Below are 16,421 nucleotides of genomic sequence, written 5' to 3'. Positions count from 1 at the left end.
TCTAACTATGAGGAGATTTTTCCTGACATTAAGTTGCAATGGATTCTACAACATCCACCCATTGCTGCTCCTAGTTCTGCCTCTGAGGCCAAGGTCGACAAGTATGATTTTGCTTCCCCAGGATGGCCCTTAGAGTATTTGAAGACAGCTACCATATTCTCCCTTTTCTTCTTTCTAGGACAAACATCCCTAATTCCTTCAATTAATCTGTATACAGGGCATGATCTCCAGCTAGTTCTCTTACCATTCTAATTGACTCACTCTTTCCAGCTCATCAGTGTCTTTCCTAAAATGTAGTTCTTAACACAGCTAATGTGGAAATATGTTTTGCATGACTCACTGTGTATTATGGGTATTGTATTTCTTGCCTTCTAAGTGGGGGGAGGAGGGGCTAGTGGGAGGAAAAGAACTTGGAACTGAAAAAAATTTTAAATAAAATAAAATACTTTCCTATTCCAAATAAAACAAAATTAAGAAACAAAATGTGGTTCCTAGAAATGAACACAATATTCCATATGGATAAATATAGAACTTTATACAAATAAAGTCAGATTTAAGTAACTGGAGAAATACTCATTGTTCATGGGTGGGCAAAGCCAATATAATAAAAATGACAATTTTATCTAACTAATCTGTTTATTCAATACCATCCCAATTAAATTACTAAAAAATATTTTATTGAGTTAGGAAAACTAATACCAAAATTCATTTGGAATAACAAAAGGTCAAGAATTTCAAAGAAACTAAGGGAAAAAATGTGAAGGAAGGAGATTCAGTAATACTAGACCTTAAACTATATTATAAGGCAGTGTCAAAACTATTTGGTACCAGCTAAGAAATAGAAAGGTAGATTAGCAGAACAAAGTAGATATACAATACACAGTGGTAAAGGACTATAGTAACTTTGTCTTTAATAAATGTAAAGATTTAACTTTTGGGGGTAAGAATTCATTATTTGGTAAAAATTATTGGGAAAGCTAGAAAGCAGTCTGGCAGGAATTGGGTATAGACTAACATATTAAACCATATACCAAGATAAGGTCAAAATGGATACATGATCTAGATACAAAGGGAGATATCACAAGTAAATTAGAAGAACATGGAACAAACATATTGACTATCAGATTCAAGGACAGGAGTATAATAATATATGAAGAAACAAGAGAAAGAGAACATTGTTGTGCTATAAAATGGAAAATTTTGATTATGTTAAATTTAAAAGTTCTTGTATAAATAAAACCAATGTGGCCAAGATTGCAAGGAAAGCAGAAAATTGGAGACAACTTTCTCAGATAAAGGTTTCATTTCTCAAATATATAAAGAACTTCACCAAATTTATAAGTCCTACCTCAATGGATAAATGGTCAAGGGATATGAACAGGTAGTTTTTCAATGAAGAAATCAAAACTATGGATAAATCATATAAAATGCTCTAAATCATTATTAATTAGAGAAATGCAAATTAAAACAGCTTTGAGATATCATCTTACACCTATCAAATTGGCTAAAATGACAGGAGCCGTTCAATTTGGGAATGGCTAAACAGGCTGTGGGATAGGATTGTGATGGAATACTATTGTGATATAAGAAATGATGAGCTGGTTGATCTAGAAAAACATGGAAAGACTTGGACCTATGAACGAAGATGCTATCCACCTCCAGAGACAGAACTGACAAATAGAAATATGCATAGTATGGTCTTACCTATATGTACACATGTACATATGGATGTGTATATATGTGTGTGTTTATAGATTGTGTTTATAGATATATATACATATGTATATATATTTGTGTTTAATTGTAGCCTTCTCTAAGGTAGGAAGGGAGGGAGGGAGAAAGAAAATAAAAAGTGAGCAGCAGAGAGCAAAAGAAGGAAGCATAGAAAAGCTGAGTAGCTTTGAAAATAATATGTAATATTTATCACATAGGTTTTCTTGAAATGGAAATTTATTGTTCTACATTGAATCCTCTTATGTTTTGCTGTGTACATAGAAATGTTCTTTTTTTCTTTTCTCATTTTGTATTTAAGTTTAAAATGAATAAAAAATTAAAAACAAAAACAATATTCCATGTGCTTTCTGACTAGGGCAGAGAGCAGTAAGATCTTCGCTTCCCTTATTTACATGGATTCAGGGCTTGCAATTCGCTAGAACTTCAAGGACTTTTTCATTTGAACTGCTGTATAGCTATGCCTTCCCTTCCCTTGAAACCATTTTTTTTTTAAACTGAGGTAGAGTATCTAGGTAGTGCAGTGGATAGAGAGCTGACCCTGGAGTCCGAAGGACCTGAGTTCATATCTGGTCTCAGACACTTACTAGTTGTATGACACTAGGCAAATCACTTAACCCTGTTTGCCTCAGTTTCTTTATCTATAAAATGAGAAGGAAATGGCAAACCACTGCAGTATCTTTACCAAGAAAACCCCAGATGGGGTCATGGAGAGTCAGACATGACTGAAACTATACAACAACAAAATATACCTTTTTTATTTATTTTCATTAAATCCAAACTTATTGGACTTGGTCCAATAATCTAACCTATAGAGGTCTGTTTGGATTCTGACTCTGCCATCCAATATATTAACTATCCCTCCAAGGTTTGCATCAACTACAAATTTAGTCCATAGTGCTACATCTCTTCCACAAAGATGGTATGACATGCTTTGTCAAATGCTTTGCTGAAATTAAGGTATACTTTTCTACAGCATTCTTTGGATCAGTACTATTTTAGCTGGCCTGTCAAAGAAGAAAATGAAGCTAGTCTGATATAACATGGCCTTGATGAAATCATACTTGCTCATCGATGTAAACTCTTGCTAAATACCCATAAATCCTATGCTTTTTTCACCAAGGGTCCCTCCTGCTACAAAGAGCTCAGGTACATGTTGAGGTTCTCTTCATTATTAGATCCATCACTCCCATCAAGGCAGGATCTAGGAACTTCAATATTTGTTCATCCCTCAAAGGCAGCCACCATTTCCCTTTACAAGCACACAAGCTCACACAGCTTCAAAACATAGAACCGTTTTATTTGCACAATAAAAGATTCAGGAAGCACTCACTTCCAAGCCCACCAAGAGTCAAGAGACACCTCCTACGCAATGTGCCACCTTTCCTTTCAGGAAAGTCCTGGTGACTCAGTGGGGCACCATTATAAGATAAGGTTCCTTTGTGCCTGGGCTCTGTGTCTCGTTGCTCTTTTGTCTGCAACTCTCCTCCTCTTGGTGCATCACAACTCAATGGCTGCTGTCCTTTGTTCCTAGCAGTTGTCACTGCTGTCCTTTGTCCATATGTCTCCTCCCCACTCTTTGGTTCTTCTCCCTCAAATGCAGCCAGATCTAATGAATTCGTAGGACACTTAGGTGCAGAGAAGTTGAGTGACTTGCCCAATGTCACACAAGTAGTCAGTGTCAAAGACAAGATTTGAACCCAGATCCTCTGATTCCAAATTCATCTTTCATTCACTGCAATACATAGCCACACCCGACCATGGAGGGATTGCACTAGAACCTCTTGAGCATTAAGCACCTTTGGTCTATTACAACTTTTTTCTATATTAAACCTGGGCCCCACAGGCCTGCCTGCCCTCCCCATCAAGACTCTCTTCGTGTTTTTCTTGATCCACTCAAACCTCTGTTTCCATACTTGTCCAGCACACAGGGAGCCCAAAGCTATTTACAGGGATTACTTTTGCCCCCCTTTTTTGTATTTCCAGTGCTTAGCACAGTACCTGGAGTATAACAAGCACTTAGAAAATATGTATTGATTGATTAATTGCTTCTCTAGCACTTGCAGAGTATATCTTTTGCTTACATGAGTCTCTATGAACTGAGCCTCTCGTCATTGAAAAATTCAGCTTTATAATTTGTCTTTCTGTCTCCTGGCACCTCTGGTGAAGGTTTATTTGAAAGTCTCTAAAAGCAAGAGGAGGGAAGAAATGGTGGCATCTGTCGGCTTTAGTCAGCTCAGGTGTCCAAAAGCCTTCCAAGGAACAGAGCAACCTTTTACTACAATGAACTGTAGTGTTTTAGCTATACTTTGCTGATGTTTTATGCCATTACTGAGAGAGCTCTCGTCTGATGCCTCCTGTGGATCCTTAGCTACATTCGTTGGACCACAAGAAGCTGCTTTTTCCTTAGTGGCTATAGCTCTATCTTCTATGGGAAGAAACTCAAGTCTATGACTTTTGAGATCCATGGCCCAGGAGGCTCTTGGCTCTTTTTCACAAGAGGCTTCTGCTGTTGATTCACGTAGACTGGGTTCAATCTGGGGGGCGCCTTCCCCCTAAAAAAAGGGATCAGGTCCCCTTTCCTTTCCCTTTCTGGCTTGTTATACTCCCATTCTTCTGACTTCCTGAGCAGCAAAGTGGTACAGTGGATAGAATGCCAGGCCTGGAGTAAGGAAGACCTGAGTTCAAATCTGACCTCAGACATTGGCTGTGTGACCCTGGGCAAGTCCCTTAACCCTATTTGCCTCAGTTTCCTTATCTGTAAAATGAGCTGAAAAAGGAATATGGCAAACCACTCCAGTATCTCTGCCAAAAAAACCCCAAATGGAGTCACAAAGAGTTGAACATGACTGAAACAACTGAACAATAATGACTTCCCAACTCCAGGTCTAGCATTCTACCCTCTGAGACCCCTAGCTGACTCAAACTGATGGGTAACTAATGGGTATTGTATGACCAGCTGGCAGTTGATCCTTTCTGTTCCTTCTTCCTGGCTGGATTTTTTTCAGGTCTTTCTAATCTTCTCTTTCAGAGGCTGTAGGGTGTAGACTTTTTTCTGGTTGCCACCCTCTCCTTCCTGTCTTCTTTTCTCTGGGAGATTTAATCTGTCACCATCTGTTGCAACAGTCTCACCTTTTAGCCTGGAGCAGTAGCTGTCAGGTTCACATGATTCTTTTCTCTATTTTAAGTATAACTATCAGATTAAAAAGTTATTAATTCAGTCACAATAGCTCAGGACCCCCAATTAGGAAAACTCCTAACAGCCTGGACTAAGGTTTGGGTTTCTGCACTGATTTAAATTTAAAAATTTTAAATTTTTAAATTTAAATCTGGCTATCTCCCAGCTTCTAAATGTTGAAGACAAAAAATCAGGATAATAGAGCATAGAATGGCATTTGTTACTGGACAGTCATAGAGAGGGGAAGTTGGGGGGAACTTTGGTTCTTGATGGGGTGAGCACAGCTGGTAACCATCTAGTTTTCTGTTCTGAGATGCCTGAAGGGGACCAGTGGTCCTCCTTGATCTCTCACTCTTCTTCGCCACAGCTCAGCCCTCTCTTCAATATCTCCTTTCTGCCAATTGACTTTCCTGCTGATCCTTTCTGGTTCAACTCATAAAAACCTAGGCAGGGTTGGTAATGATGTCTCCTTTGCTACTACTGCAATTGCTCCTTAGTTCTTGCAGTGCCCATTTCTTCCTCTCAATCCATCACTCAGAGACTATAAATGTCCCTTTAAGGACTCCTAGGCATGACTCTACTCTGCCTTTTGGCACAGCTCGGGATAGTCTCAAACCACTGACAGGGTTGAGATGGAAATGGATACCAATCAGTTCTTATGCTCCCATTATGCATCCCCCCCCCCCCAAGGAACACTATTTCCCCCACAAACAGAGATTAAAGAGGCAGGCAGTCCTGCAGTCTCTTCACCTCCTCTAGAATAAAGACCAACCTGTATTTTGTGCAGAGCAGATCCATAAACACAGCATACTTTTAGGAGTTAAGGAGTTTGCCCTTCATAACTGCTGGGGGTGAGACGGTGAGCTCCCTGTATAATTCTCTGTCTCTCTCTCTCTCTCTTTTTTGGCGAGGCAATTGGGGTTAAGTGACTTGCCCAGGGTCACACAGCTAGTAAGAGTATCATGTGTCTGAGGTCACATTTGAACTCAGGTCCTCCTGACTCCAGGGCCGGTGCTCTATCCACTGCATCACCTAGCTGCAGCCCATCCCCCATCCTCCACGTACAGTTCTTGTTGGAAACTCTTCGTGGGTTTTGTCACAAGGGGATTCCTGAACAAGGCTTTATTTATTCATAGAGGGCTTCTGCCTTGCCATAGTCTTTCTTTGTATACCAAATGCTTAAAGGCACAGTTTCTAGCACTTAATAAATTTTTATTGACTGATTGGATTTTGTCTCCACCTTGCCCCTTAGAGGGCAAACTCCTAAGCTTTCTGTCTGTCTGACTCTCCTCCCCTTTCTCACACAGACTCTTTTTTTAAAAAAATATATGTATTGTCATGCCACATTAGAATATAAGCTCATTGAGGGCAGTAGCTGTCTTCCTTTTTGCTTGTTCTTATATTCCCAGTGCTCAGCACAGTGCCTGGAGCATAATTCATGGTTAATAAATATTTTTATCTATCTGATGGGACACTACTTTGCTCAGATGCTTTAAATTAGCAACTAAATTCTTTCCAAGCCCTATTGCAAACAGAAGTTGGTCTTAGATCTTTTCTGCAAGAGGGTCTTCATCAATCAATCCCCATCAATCAATCAACATTTATTAAGCAACTACTATGCGCTAGGCACAGTGCTAAGGCCCTGCCCCGCAGCACAAGCGCTAACTAGCTCCAGGTGAGCTGTTTGTGCACCTGCAGTCCACTGGGACTACACCTCCCATGAGTCCTTGCGGCAGGGCGCTGCTTTTTTTCCCCTGAGAGGACGAGAGCAAGGTGAACGCGTCTGCCCCTTGTCTTACGCGCCTGCTCCTACGGAGGGCGGTGATTGGCTGGTGGAAGCCAATGGGCGATGGTGTTGCTCAAAGCTTAGTGAGGTCTATGCCGAGGCGGACGGTGGGGAGCATGGGTTTCGTGCTGCGCGCGCTCTGCCAGTGGAGGGGCCTCACGGGGTCCCGGGGTGGGCTCCCCGTCACCCCTGACGCTGCTGCCAGGTGAGGGCTAGCGAGAGAAGCATCCGGAGGCGAAGAGGGAAGGGCAGCCTTAGAACGTGGAACGTTAGAGTTGAGAGGAGGGAAGGCAGCCTTAGAACGTGGAATATTAGAGCTGAGGAGGCCGGCCTTAGAACATGGAACGTTAGGTTTGAGGGGGGAGGGGAAGGCAGCCTTAGAACATGGAATTTTGGAATGGGAAGGAGAGGGAGCCTTAGACCTTGGAACGTTGGAGCCAGGCAGGGGGAGGAAGCCTTAGAACGTGGAACTTTAAAACTGGGAAAGGGAAGGGAGTCTTAGAACCTGGAATATTAGAGCTGAAGAGTCCAGTCTTAGAACATGGAACGTTAGGTTTGAGGGGGGAGAGGTAGGGAACCTTAGAACATGGAACTTTGGAATTGGAAAGGAGAGGAAGCCTTCGACCTTGGAACGTTGGAACTGAGGGGGGAGGGGAGCCTTAGAACTTGGAACTTTAGAGTTGGGGTTTGGGGGGAGTGTTAGAGTGTGGAGCATTATAGTGGAGAGAGGGAAATGTAGGACACTAAATCTGAAAAGGACCTTAGAGGCCAGCCCCATCATTTTCAGAGAAGAAAACTGAGACACAGTGTTATGATTATGTATCTAGTTAATGTCTGAGGCAGAGTTTGAACACAGGTCTTTCTGACTCCAGGTCCAGTGTGCAACGTACAGTGCTTGAACTAGAAAGAGGGACAATGTGGAATGTCAGTGCTAGAAAAGAGCCAGGAGGGCATCTTAGATCTTGCAGTGTTGGAGCTGGAAGGGAGAGGGAAAGGGTATTTTAAAATTCAGAATGTCCCAGCTGGAAAGGAGGGGTAGTGAAGCCATTCTAGAGGGAAGGACCCTGTGTCACAATTCTGATCACTTACAGTGTGACTTTGAGGTGGTTGCTTCTGTCTCTAATGACGGGATTCCAGTAGGGTGGGCATGTCAGGAGGAGATAGAGTAAGTAAAAAGAGGGAGGAGGGGTGAGTGATTGGGGAGAGCCTGAGATTTATTAAGTGCCTACTTCATGCAAGCCCTGTGCTCAATACTAGGGATATATTTTGTTTTAAATGACAGTCCCTCTCTTGAGGAGCTTATAGTCTAGTTGAGTGAATAATTGTTATGGGGGAGGCAGTGGTTGATTGTCTCTGTGCTGCTAGGGGAGAGAATATCTATCTAGCGTCAAAAGACACAGTCCCCTTTCTCCCGTTAATTTGAGGCTGACACTAGGTAAGTCACTTCTCTGTAGAGGAAACTGCCTTGTTTCCTTCTCTGTAAAATGGAGTTAATGATACCTGCTCTCCCTTCCCCATAGAATTGTTTTGAGGATCAAGTAAGAAGGTAATTTGTAAATGACAAAGTGCTGCCAATAATGGTTCCAATGTTTCTATAATAGGATGACAACCTTGGGACCTAGGTATTATAAGAATAATTAGTCTCACTTATAAATGAGGAAATAGGCCCACAGAAGTCAAGAGACTTGTCTATAGTCAGAGGCAAGGCTCTCAGAGGCAGGATACATGTTCTGCCTCCAAAGCCTGCATTCTTTATTTATACTGTAACACCCTGCTACATACTCATGAGTTATTACTGGAGCCCATACCCCTTTCTCTCTTCCATTGGTGCCCAGTGCTGTTCATAGCCCAGCTGCAGTCCCAAATAATAAGAGGAATGGGCATTTCACTGGTCAGTTTCTGGGTGGTCACCAACTTGGCCATCATCCACACTGCAATGTTGCCTCCTCTCCTTGAGCTTGCTCACAGAAAACCCCTTCCTTCACTCTAGATCGTTCCTACCATGGCTGCCCCAGCTCAGGACTATCACCGTCCTCACTCGAGCCTCTACTGATCCTTGTGGCAGCTTCCACACGGCACAGCATAGGCCCTTGGTTCCTTGGTGCCATCAACAGGTCCGTTCTAAGGCCCGAGGCAATGAATACCAGCCCAGTAACATCAAACGGAAGCGGAAACATGGTTGGATTCGGAGGCTCAGCACCCCTGGTGGAGTCCAGGTCATCCTGAGGCGCATGCTGAAGGGTCGAAAGTCCTTGACCCACTGAGGCATTGAGTAGGCTCTGTCCAGGCACCAGAATGAGCATTACCTAGGGACTGCATTAGCAAGATGGGATGGACAGGAACACCATCAAGACAAAGCTTGAGCTCCTGCATACCAAGCCAGGACAATGGCTTCCCTTTCTGGGTATATTGATGTCATGGGACTTTCTCAGCAAGATCTTTGGGTTTAGAAGACTGAAGTTCTTTCTGTGATGTCAGAGTTTACTAAGTGCAGAACTATTAAAACTATTAAATTAAACCCTGCAGAGGTGTTGGAGTGTGATCTTTTCCCAGGTGTGCAGTCTGTGGGGGGAGTTATAAGCATATGTATGAAAATGTAATTTAGTGGAATAAATGTGAGGTCCTGTACTTGAATTCCAAAAAAATCAACCACACAAATAAAGAATGGAGGTGTGACCAGACAATAGTTCATTAAAAAAGATCTGGGGTTTTATTGGACAGCAAGTTCAAGATATCTTAACTGTGTGATATGGAAGCCAAAAATCCAGTCTTGGGCAGCATAAAAGACAGGTAGTGACCAGAAAGGAGGTATGAGATAGTCCCACTGTGTTCAGTTCTGCTAACCATATTTTGAGGAAGATGTGGATAAACTAGAAGGAGATTAAAGTGGTGAGAAGTGTTCTATGAAGATTGAAAGAACTGGGGCTGTTTAGCCTGGTTGTTTAGTGTTCAAAGTCATTCACAAGCTATTCTCTCCCCACCCACCCTTACCTTTCCAGTCCTCTTATACTTTAGACCAGGGATGGGGAACCTGTGGCCTTCTAGGTCCTTGGGTGAGACCTTTTGACTGAGTCCAAGTTTTAGGGAACAAATCCTTTTATTAAGGGGATTTGTTCTGTAAAGTTTGGATTCAAAGGGCCGCACTTGAGGACCTATAGGGCTATGTGTGTCCTGCCTTAGACCTTCCCCACCCCTACATACTCTTGGATCAAGTGACAGTAGATTTCCTTGCTGTTCTTTGAGAAAGATTGTCCATCTCCTGACTGGATATTTTCACTGGCTATCCCCAAACCTGGAATGCTCTCCCTCATTTCTACTTTCTGGCTTTCCTGATTTTCTTCAAGTCCTACCTAAAATCCTACCTTCTACAGGAAGCCTTTCCTTCTTAGTTCTAGCGCTTTTTCTCTGTTGATTAATTTGTATTTATCCTGTATATGCCTTGTTTGTACATAGTTATTTGCACGTTGTCTCCCCAATTATCTTTTGCCTTTGTATCACGTAGCATAGTGCTTTGAACATAATAGGTACTTAAATGTTTGTTGACTGACTGACTTAGAAGATTTAGAGGGTAGGGGTGGGTGGCATAGTGGCTGCCTTCTAGGATATGAAGGGCCATCCTGAAAGAAGAATTAGACATATACTTGACACTAGAAGACAGGCACAGTGGGTGGAAGTTGCAGGAGGGCTGATTTAGGCCTGAGGTAAGGGGGTAGGATCCTAAGTCTAGAACTATAAGGGACCTTAGAGGATGTCAGGTTCTACCGAGGCCCATGGAAGTTGTGATCTGCCTAGATCACACCTATAGTGTCAGAAATAGGATCTGAATCTAGGTCCTCTGAATGCCCTTTCCCTGAGAGATTGATCTAAAGCAGGTTTTGCAAAGTCCACATTTTCAGAGAGTTCTCAAAGCCCTTTGGACCTCTCTCAGACCCTGCGTGCAGATAAACCACATATATTTATTGATGAAAATCTCAGACTTGGGTTTTTGGAGCTGGAAGAGGGATGAGGGCCTCTTGGGGAGGTAGAAAGACACTCACTTTATTGTGTTCTCCGGATGATTGAGGGCATAAGGGTACTTTCTGACATTTCACCGGTTGTCAACATTGATTGATCTATTCCAAAGGGAGAGCAAACCATACACCTGGATTGACACGGGTTGCCCACCTAGAGAGAGGGTTTGGGGGTTCTGGTCAGATGGAAAAAGTGTTCCCTGGTTTTGCCTAAAGCCTTGGAAAGTTCAGCTTCTGTTATCACCAACTTAAGTTTCTCTTATTTTTGGTGGGGGATGGAGGGCAGCAAATGGAGGTTTATAGCAAATTTTCCTCTGATGGTATCACTGCTGCTGAGTCTAAGATGTCAAGTATGATGACAGCTGAGAAAGCTAGGCTGCATCAGGACACTCTCAAGGTCTCTCTTAGGAACTTTGGAATTGATTATATGGCACGGGAGACACTGGCACAGGATTGCCCAGCATGGGGTGCCCTCATCAGAGAAGATACTGTGCTCTATGAGCAAAGCAGAATTGAAGCAGCTCAAAAGAAACTCGAAATGCGCAAATTTAGAGAATCCACCCCAAACGTTCACATGAACTATTTGTGCCTGACCTGTGGTAGAGCACCCCAAGCTTGTATTGGTCTGATCAGACACATTGTAACTTGACTCTAACATAGTGATGTCATTTTGGTCCTCTTCAAGAACAAAGGACAACAACCAGTCAACCTGCCATTCAGATGGGGACAGTTCCACTGGTCAGATCATATCTGGAGTATCGTGTTCAGTTCTGGAGGTTAGGAGAGGTTTAGGGCTTGCTTGGTAAGTAGATCTCAGAGTCATTGGCAGAGCTGATGAGATCACCAGGTGACAGCATAGATGGAGAAGAGAAGAGGATTCAAGACCGAGCCTTGGGGGATGTCCGCGTCAGTGGGCAAGACTAGGATGAAGACCTGGATGGGAGGAAAGAGGTGGATTCAGAACTGGTTAACTGTCCAGAGGATGACCAGAAGATGTGACTCATGATCTAGGAGCAAAGGGGAGAAGATGCAAAGACAGGTTTAGCCTTGATGTAAAGACAAATTTCTTAACAGTGAAGAGCCATGCAAAACTGAATTGACTGCCTTGGAAGGTAATGGGATTCATTTCCCTCACTTCTGAATTTCAGGGAAAGCCTGCAAGTGACTACTCACTGGGTGGGTTGTGAAGTGGATTCTTCTTCAGATGCAAACTTGGACAGGATGGCCTTCAAGGCCTCCTCCAGCTCTGATTTTGTGATGTACGCAGGGCATTTTGGCAGGCACTAGAGAGACAAAGATCACAGATAACAGCATGTTGGCCCTCAGGCAGTTTATCATCTATGAAGGGGATAGACAGAAATAGATATGGATTCAAGTTTGAGTTTCATAGAAGCAAAGAGCCACCAGGCAAAGTATTATAAGAAATTCAAGGAGGAAGTGTTCTCTTTTACATGGGGGAGATGGGTTTCAGGGAAAGCTTCATGGAGTAGGTAGTGTTTGCGTTGGACCTTAAAAGAAGGAGAGCTTTTTTTTTTGCAAAGCAATTGTGATCTTTAATCATTGCAGAAGTGGAGAAGTTAAGGAAAATGCATGTATCTATATGCCAATAAAGACTCTCATTGCCCACAACATCTTTCCTTTTGTCTTTTGAAATCTTCCCCTAGCCTCAGCCCCACCCCTCCCCCCAAAAGTGGAGGGGAATTGCAGATCCGAGAACTGAGAAGGTAGAGAAAATGGAAAAAGAAGAGTGGAGTCACCTTGGGGTGAGATAGCCCTAGCATGGAGGAAATGAGGGAATCAGGAGAAGGCACTAAGCACAAGAATCAGTAGAGTGAGGAGGCTAAGACCCGCCACAGGAGGCACTAAGATGTTGAGTTCAGCAGAGCAGGAGAAAAGGAAGAGGTAATGTGAACGTGACATATCCAGGAATAGGCTGTTGCGGGGGAGGGGTTGGAGAAAGGTAGCTGATGGAAAGGGTCGTGGAGTTTACTCCCTAAAGTGGGGTAAACCTTCTAGTGCTTCAGCTCAGAATGGAGGGATGAGAAAAGGTATTATTCATAGGATTTAGAGGTGGAGGGGATCTTAGAGCTCATCTAGTCCAACAACCTCATTTTGCAGATGTGGAAAGGAGAGCTATTTCAACAGGTGACAATGGGATGGAGAGGTGGGAGGAGAAGAGGGACAGCATATTCACAGGCATTGAGATGGGAGTGGGCCAGAGGAAATCAGGGACAGAGGAGTAGTATAGTTTGGCTGGAATGTAGACTACTTGAAAGAGAGAATTTTCAGGGAAGGCTGGAGCTGGATGCTACATGTCCCTGAATGCCAAAATGAGGAGTTTCAACTTTATTCAGTGTGCAATGGGGAGCCACCAAAGGTTTTTTAGTATAGCAGTTCATAAAGAATATTACTAAAGTAGTGATTGGGTTATAGAAGGGATTGATTTACAGTGAAAGTGAGAAGAGATAAATAAGGATGTTTTCAAGTCATGGGATCATAAGAGCACAAAAGTTCTAGAAATAGTCTGAAGAAGGAATGGTGAGTTCTGACTAGGGATTCATTGAAGGTTTTGAGGATAGGCAGATATATTTATCAACAGGCAGAGATGAGCAGGGGAGGAGTGTGTGTGCAGTACATTCCGGACATAGAGATGGGTATGAGCAAAGACACAGAAGTGGGAACTCCCAGGATGTGTTTAGAAACTGGTGTGTCATCACCTTGTCTAGAGTGTTGTTCGAGACGAAACTAAATCTTTAGGTTGGAATCCTATTCTAGAGGATCTCGAATGCCAGCTGAATTTGAACTTTGAGGCTAGAAGGGAGATGATCAGAGCCGGGCTTTAGGAAAATGACTGGTGGTCTGTGCATAATGGATTGGAGGAGAGTCTAAAGGCAGGGAGACCAGTTAGGAGGCCTTCTAGTGGCTCAGGTGAGAGGGCATTTAAGCAGTAAGCCAGGTCCATGCCTGTAATCCCCTGCTATTGGTGAGTCTGAAGTTGGTGGATCACTTTGGGTGTCCACACTGAGACCCACACCAATATAGGGAATTCACAGGATGAGGGGCCCACCAGGTTGCTTATGGAGAAGCAAACCAACTCATATCAGAAAAAAGGAAGAGTAAAGCTTCCTGTGCTTATAATGGGATCAGACTGAGTGGCTGCTGTTCTTTCAACCCTGTTGAGATAGAACTTGCCTCAAAAGAAAGTTAACAAGTACACAAAAGAGTGGCAGAGAGAGTGAGATGGCAGGAATGGATATGAAAGCTATTGTGCAGATAGAATGGACAGGATGTGGTGATTAATAGGAAATATAAGATTTAGGAGACAGAGGGATAAAAGATGACACTGACGCTTTGAGCCTGGGGTGCTATAATGATGGTGCTACTGTTGGCAGAGACATGAAAATCAAGGGGAGAGGTAGGTAGGTTGGTACCCTAGGGAGAAAGCAGCTTCCTTGATGCCACCATCACCATTACCAACTCATGCCCTATCATTCCTGAAACAGTTATCCAGACATTGACCTCTGGCTTCTGTGAGACTGATATTACCCAGCACTGTGGGGGAGATACAGATGGTATTGTCACAAGGAATTCACAGTCTAGTAATAGAGATTATACTATGTGCATGACTTTCTACCAAAAGGCAGCATGAGAGCTACTGTATATGTGTGTCCTTGAAAGTGTTGGAACTTAACCTATAAATAAATACCTCATTCACTAAGCAGCAATTACATTTAACCACTCATGTAGTATGTCTTAGAGAATCACTGATCTAAATGTATAGACTATTGGTTTGATATTTGTGTCAGTAGCAGTTCACCATGCTTTAATTTTGCACATCCATATCTTAGGAGAATTAACAAGTTCTCTTATTAGAATCTTGTGGATTTTCTTTACTTGTTTTGAAGTCATGGCATCCATTTTACCTTATCAGAACTAGAGAGTGTATGTGTGTATGTGTATGTCTTCATTCCTAGGTACTAGTTTGCAAAAGTCTTTAGATATTTCAGTACAGGAGCTATAATACTCGATAGTGCTAAGTGTGCTAGAAATAAATCCTTAACTCATTTGGATATAGCCACATTGTTAAACAATGTCAAAAGGTTAATCATTAAAAGACTTTTTGATTTAAAAAAAAAAGGTCATGAGAGAGCCTTGATTTTCTCTGCTTTGGTCAAACCACACCTGGAGTGTGGTTTTTTGTTCTCCAAGTATCATGTTTTAGGAAAAGTGTTGGCTGCCTGGAACATGTCCAGCAAAGGGCAACCAGGATGGTGAGAAAGCTTGAGATCATACCAGAAGAGGATTGTTTGAAGGAACTAGATATTTAGCCAAGAGAAGAGAATACTTAAGGGTGACATGTTAGCTAGCTATAGCTATATCAAAGGTTAACATGTGGCTTGTTTGCTGGTCACTGTAGGGCAGAAGCTGGAGCAATGAGTAGAAGTTAGAGAGGGCCAGATTATCAATAGATTTAAGGAAAAACTTTGCACCAATTAGATCTGTCTGAAAGTCGATGATTATCTTAGGAGATATAAGCTCATCTCTACTGGAAGCTTTCTTGCAGAGGCTGGAGGACCATTTCTGGATATGGTAGAAAGGATACCTATTCATATACCAGTTGAGATGAATGACTTCTTATGTCCCTTCCCACTTTGAGGTTCTGTGACATAGGGCTAGAGGGACACTCAGAGGCAGTTTCATGGACAAAGTGGCATTTGAACTGGGTTTTGAACCCATAGGCTCTCAACATGTAGAGATAGAGTAGAAGATAACCTTTAGGCAGAGGTATGGATAAGACTGATTACTTGAAAAGAAAGATTTTTAGGGAAGGTTGGATCTAGACTCTAGATGGCCTTGAATGCCAAAATAAGGAGTTTAAACTTTATTCAGTAGGCAGTTAGAGTTGGAAGGTATCTTGAATAACAAAGTCTTAGACCACCAGACCTGCTTCTAACTTAGCTCCCATCGCCATCACTAAGAGAAATCATTGTGAAGAGGGGACCCACTTTCATCATCATCACCAGCAACAGGCACAGGAGCCCTCAGACCAGTCCTCATGGCTGTCATTTGGGAAAGCAACTCCTGTTGAGAGAGGGCCAGCTGTCTTCACCAGCTGTTGACCAACTGACCCACACAGGGCAGGCAGGCAAGCCAACCCAGCCAAAGTGTCAAGGACCCCCAAGGAAGAGACAGGAGGAGGAAGAAACATGACTAGCAGCGTGTGCTAGGAAAGTTAGACTACTACCACCAACCACCACCAGGTCCCCTCAGACTCCAATGGGAAACACCCAGGACCCTAAACCAGAGAGCCTTGAGAATTACAAGGCTTCCATCTCAGTGCCCACAGCCATCTTCCTGGGAAGCGCACCCTGTGGAGATACAGCCTGGACCTGCTCATGCTGGAACTGCAGCCACAGCTACTGATATACCAGAAAACAAAGGTCTTGTTGCCCAAGTCCTTGGCACTGTCAGATGGTGACATTACAGAAGAGGCAGCACCATCTGGTTTGTTGCTAAGGACCATGGGACCTTTCCATCAGACTTGCGGCTGAAACCTCCTAAATGTACTGTTTCCCCACTAGAATGTGAGCTCTTTGAGAGCAGGCACTGTCTGACTTTTCTATTTGTATCCCAGCTCTTAGCACATCTTAAGGGCTTAATAAATGTGTCATTCATTCATTCATTCATTCATTCATTCATTCATTCATTCATTCAT

The 16,421-nt window shown here is 42.9% G+C and overlaps 1 protein-coding gene across 1 annotated transcript; it reads left to right on the top strand.

Annotated features, from left to right (window-relative positions):
• The first annotated feature begins 6,790 nt into the window (after positions 1-6,790).
• On the top strand, positions 6,791-9,218 carry MRPL34 (mitochondrial ribosomal protein L34). Its single transcript, XM_027845422.1, has 2 exons — positions 6,791-6,900; positions 8,686-9,218. Exons 1-2 carry the CDS (start codon positions 6,812-6,814, stop codon positions 8,957-8,959), a joined length of 363 nt encoding a protein of 120 aa, XP_027701223.1. The 5' UTR covers positions 6,791-6,811; the 3' UTR covers positions 8,960-9,218.
• The last annotated feature ends 7,203 nt before the right edge of the window (positions 9,219-16,421 follow it).

The sequence above is a fragment of the Vombatus ursinus genome, unplaced genomic scaffold, assembly GCF_900497805.2.
Source record: "Vombatus ursinus unplaced genomic scaffold, bare-nosed wombat genome assembly UNPS02014961.1, whole genome shotgun sequence".
Taxonomy (NCBI): Eukaryota; Metazoa; Chordata; class Mammalia; order Diprotodontia; family Vombatidae; genus Vombatus; species Vombatus ursinus.
Note: the sequence above shows the minus strand (reverse complement) of the source record. Positions and strands in the feature narration are given on the sequence as shown.

Excerpts from the sequence above, each read along its gene's own strand:
- MRPL34 (XM_027845422.1), top strand. The coding sequence starts at position 6,812 with ATGGGTTTCGTGCTGCGCGCGCTCTGCCAGTGGAGGGGCCTCACGGGG. Across the intron at positions 6,901-8,685 it reads ACCCCTGACGCTGCTGCCAG|ATCGTTCCTACCATGGCTGC; the intron begins GTGAGGGCTAGC and ends CCTTCACTCTAG.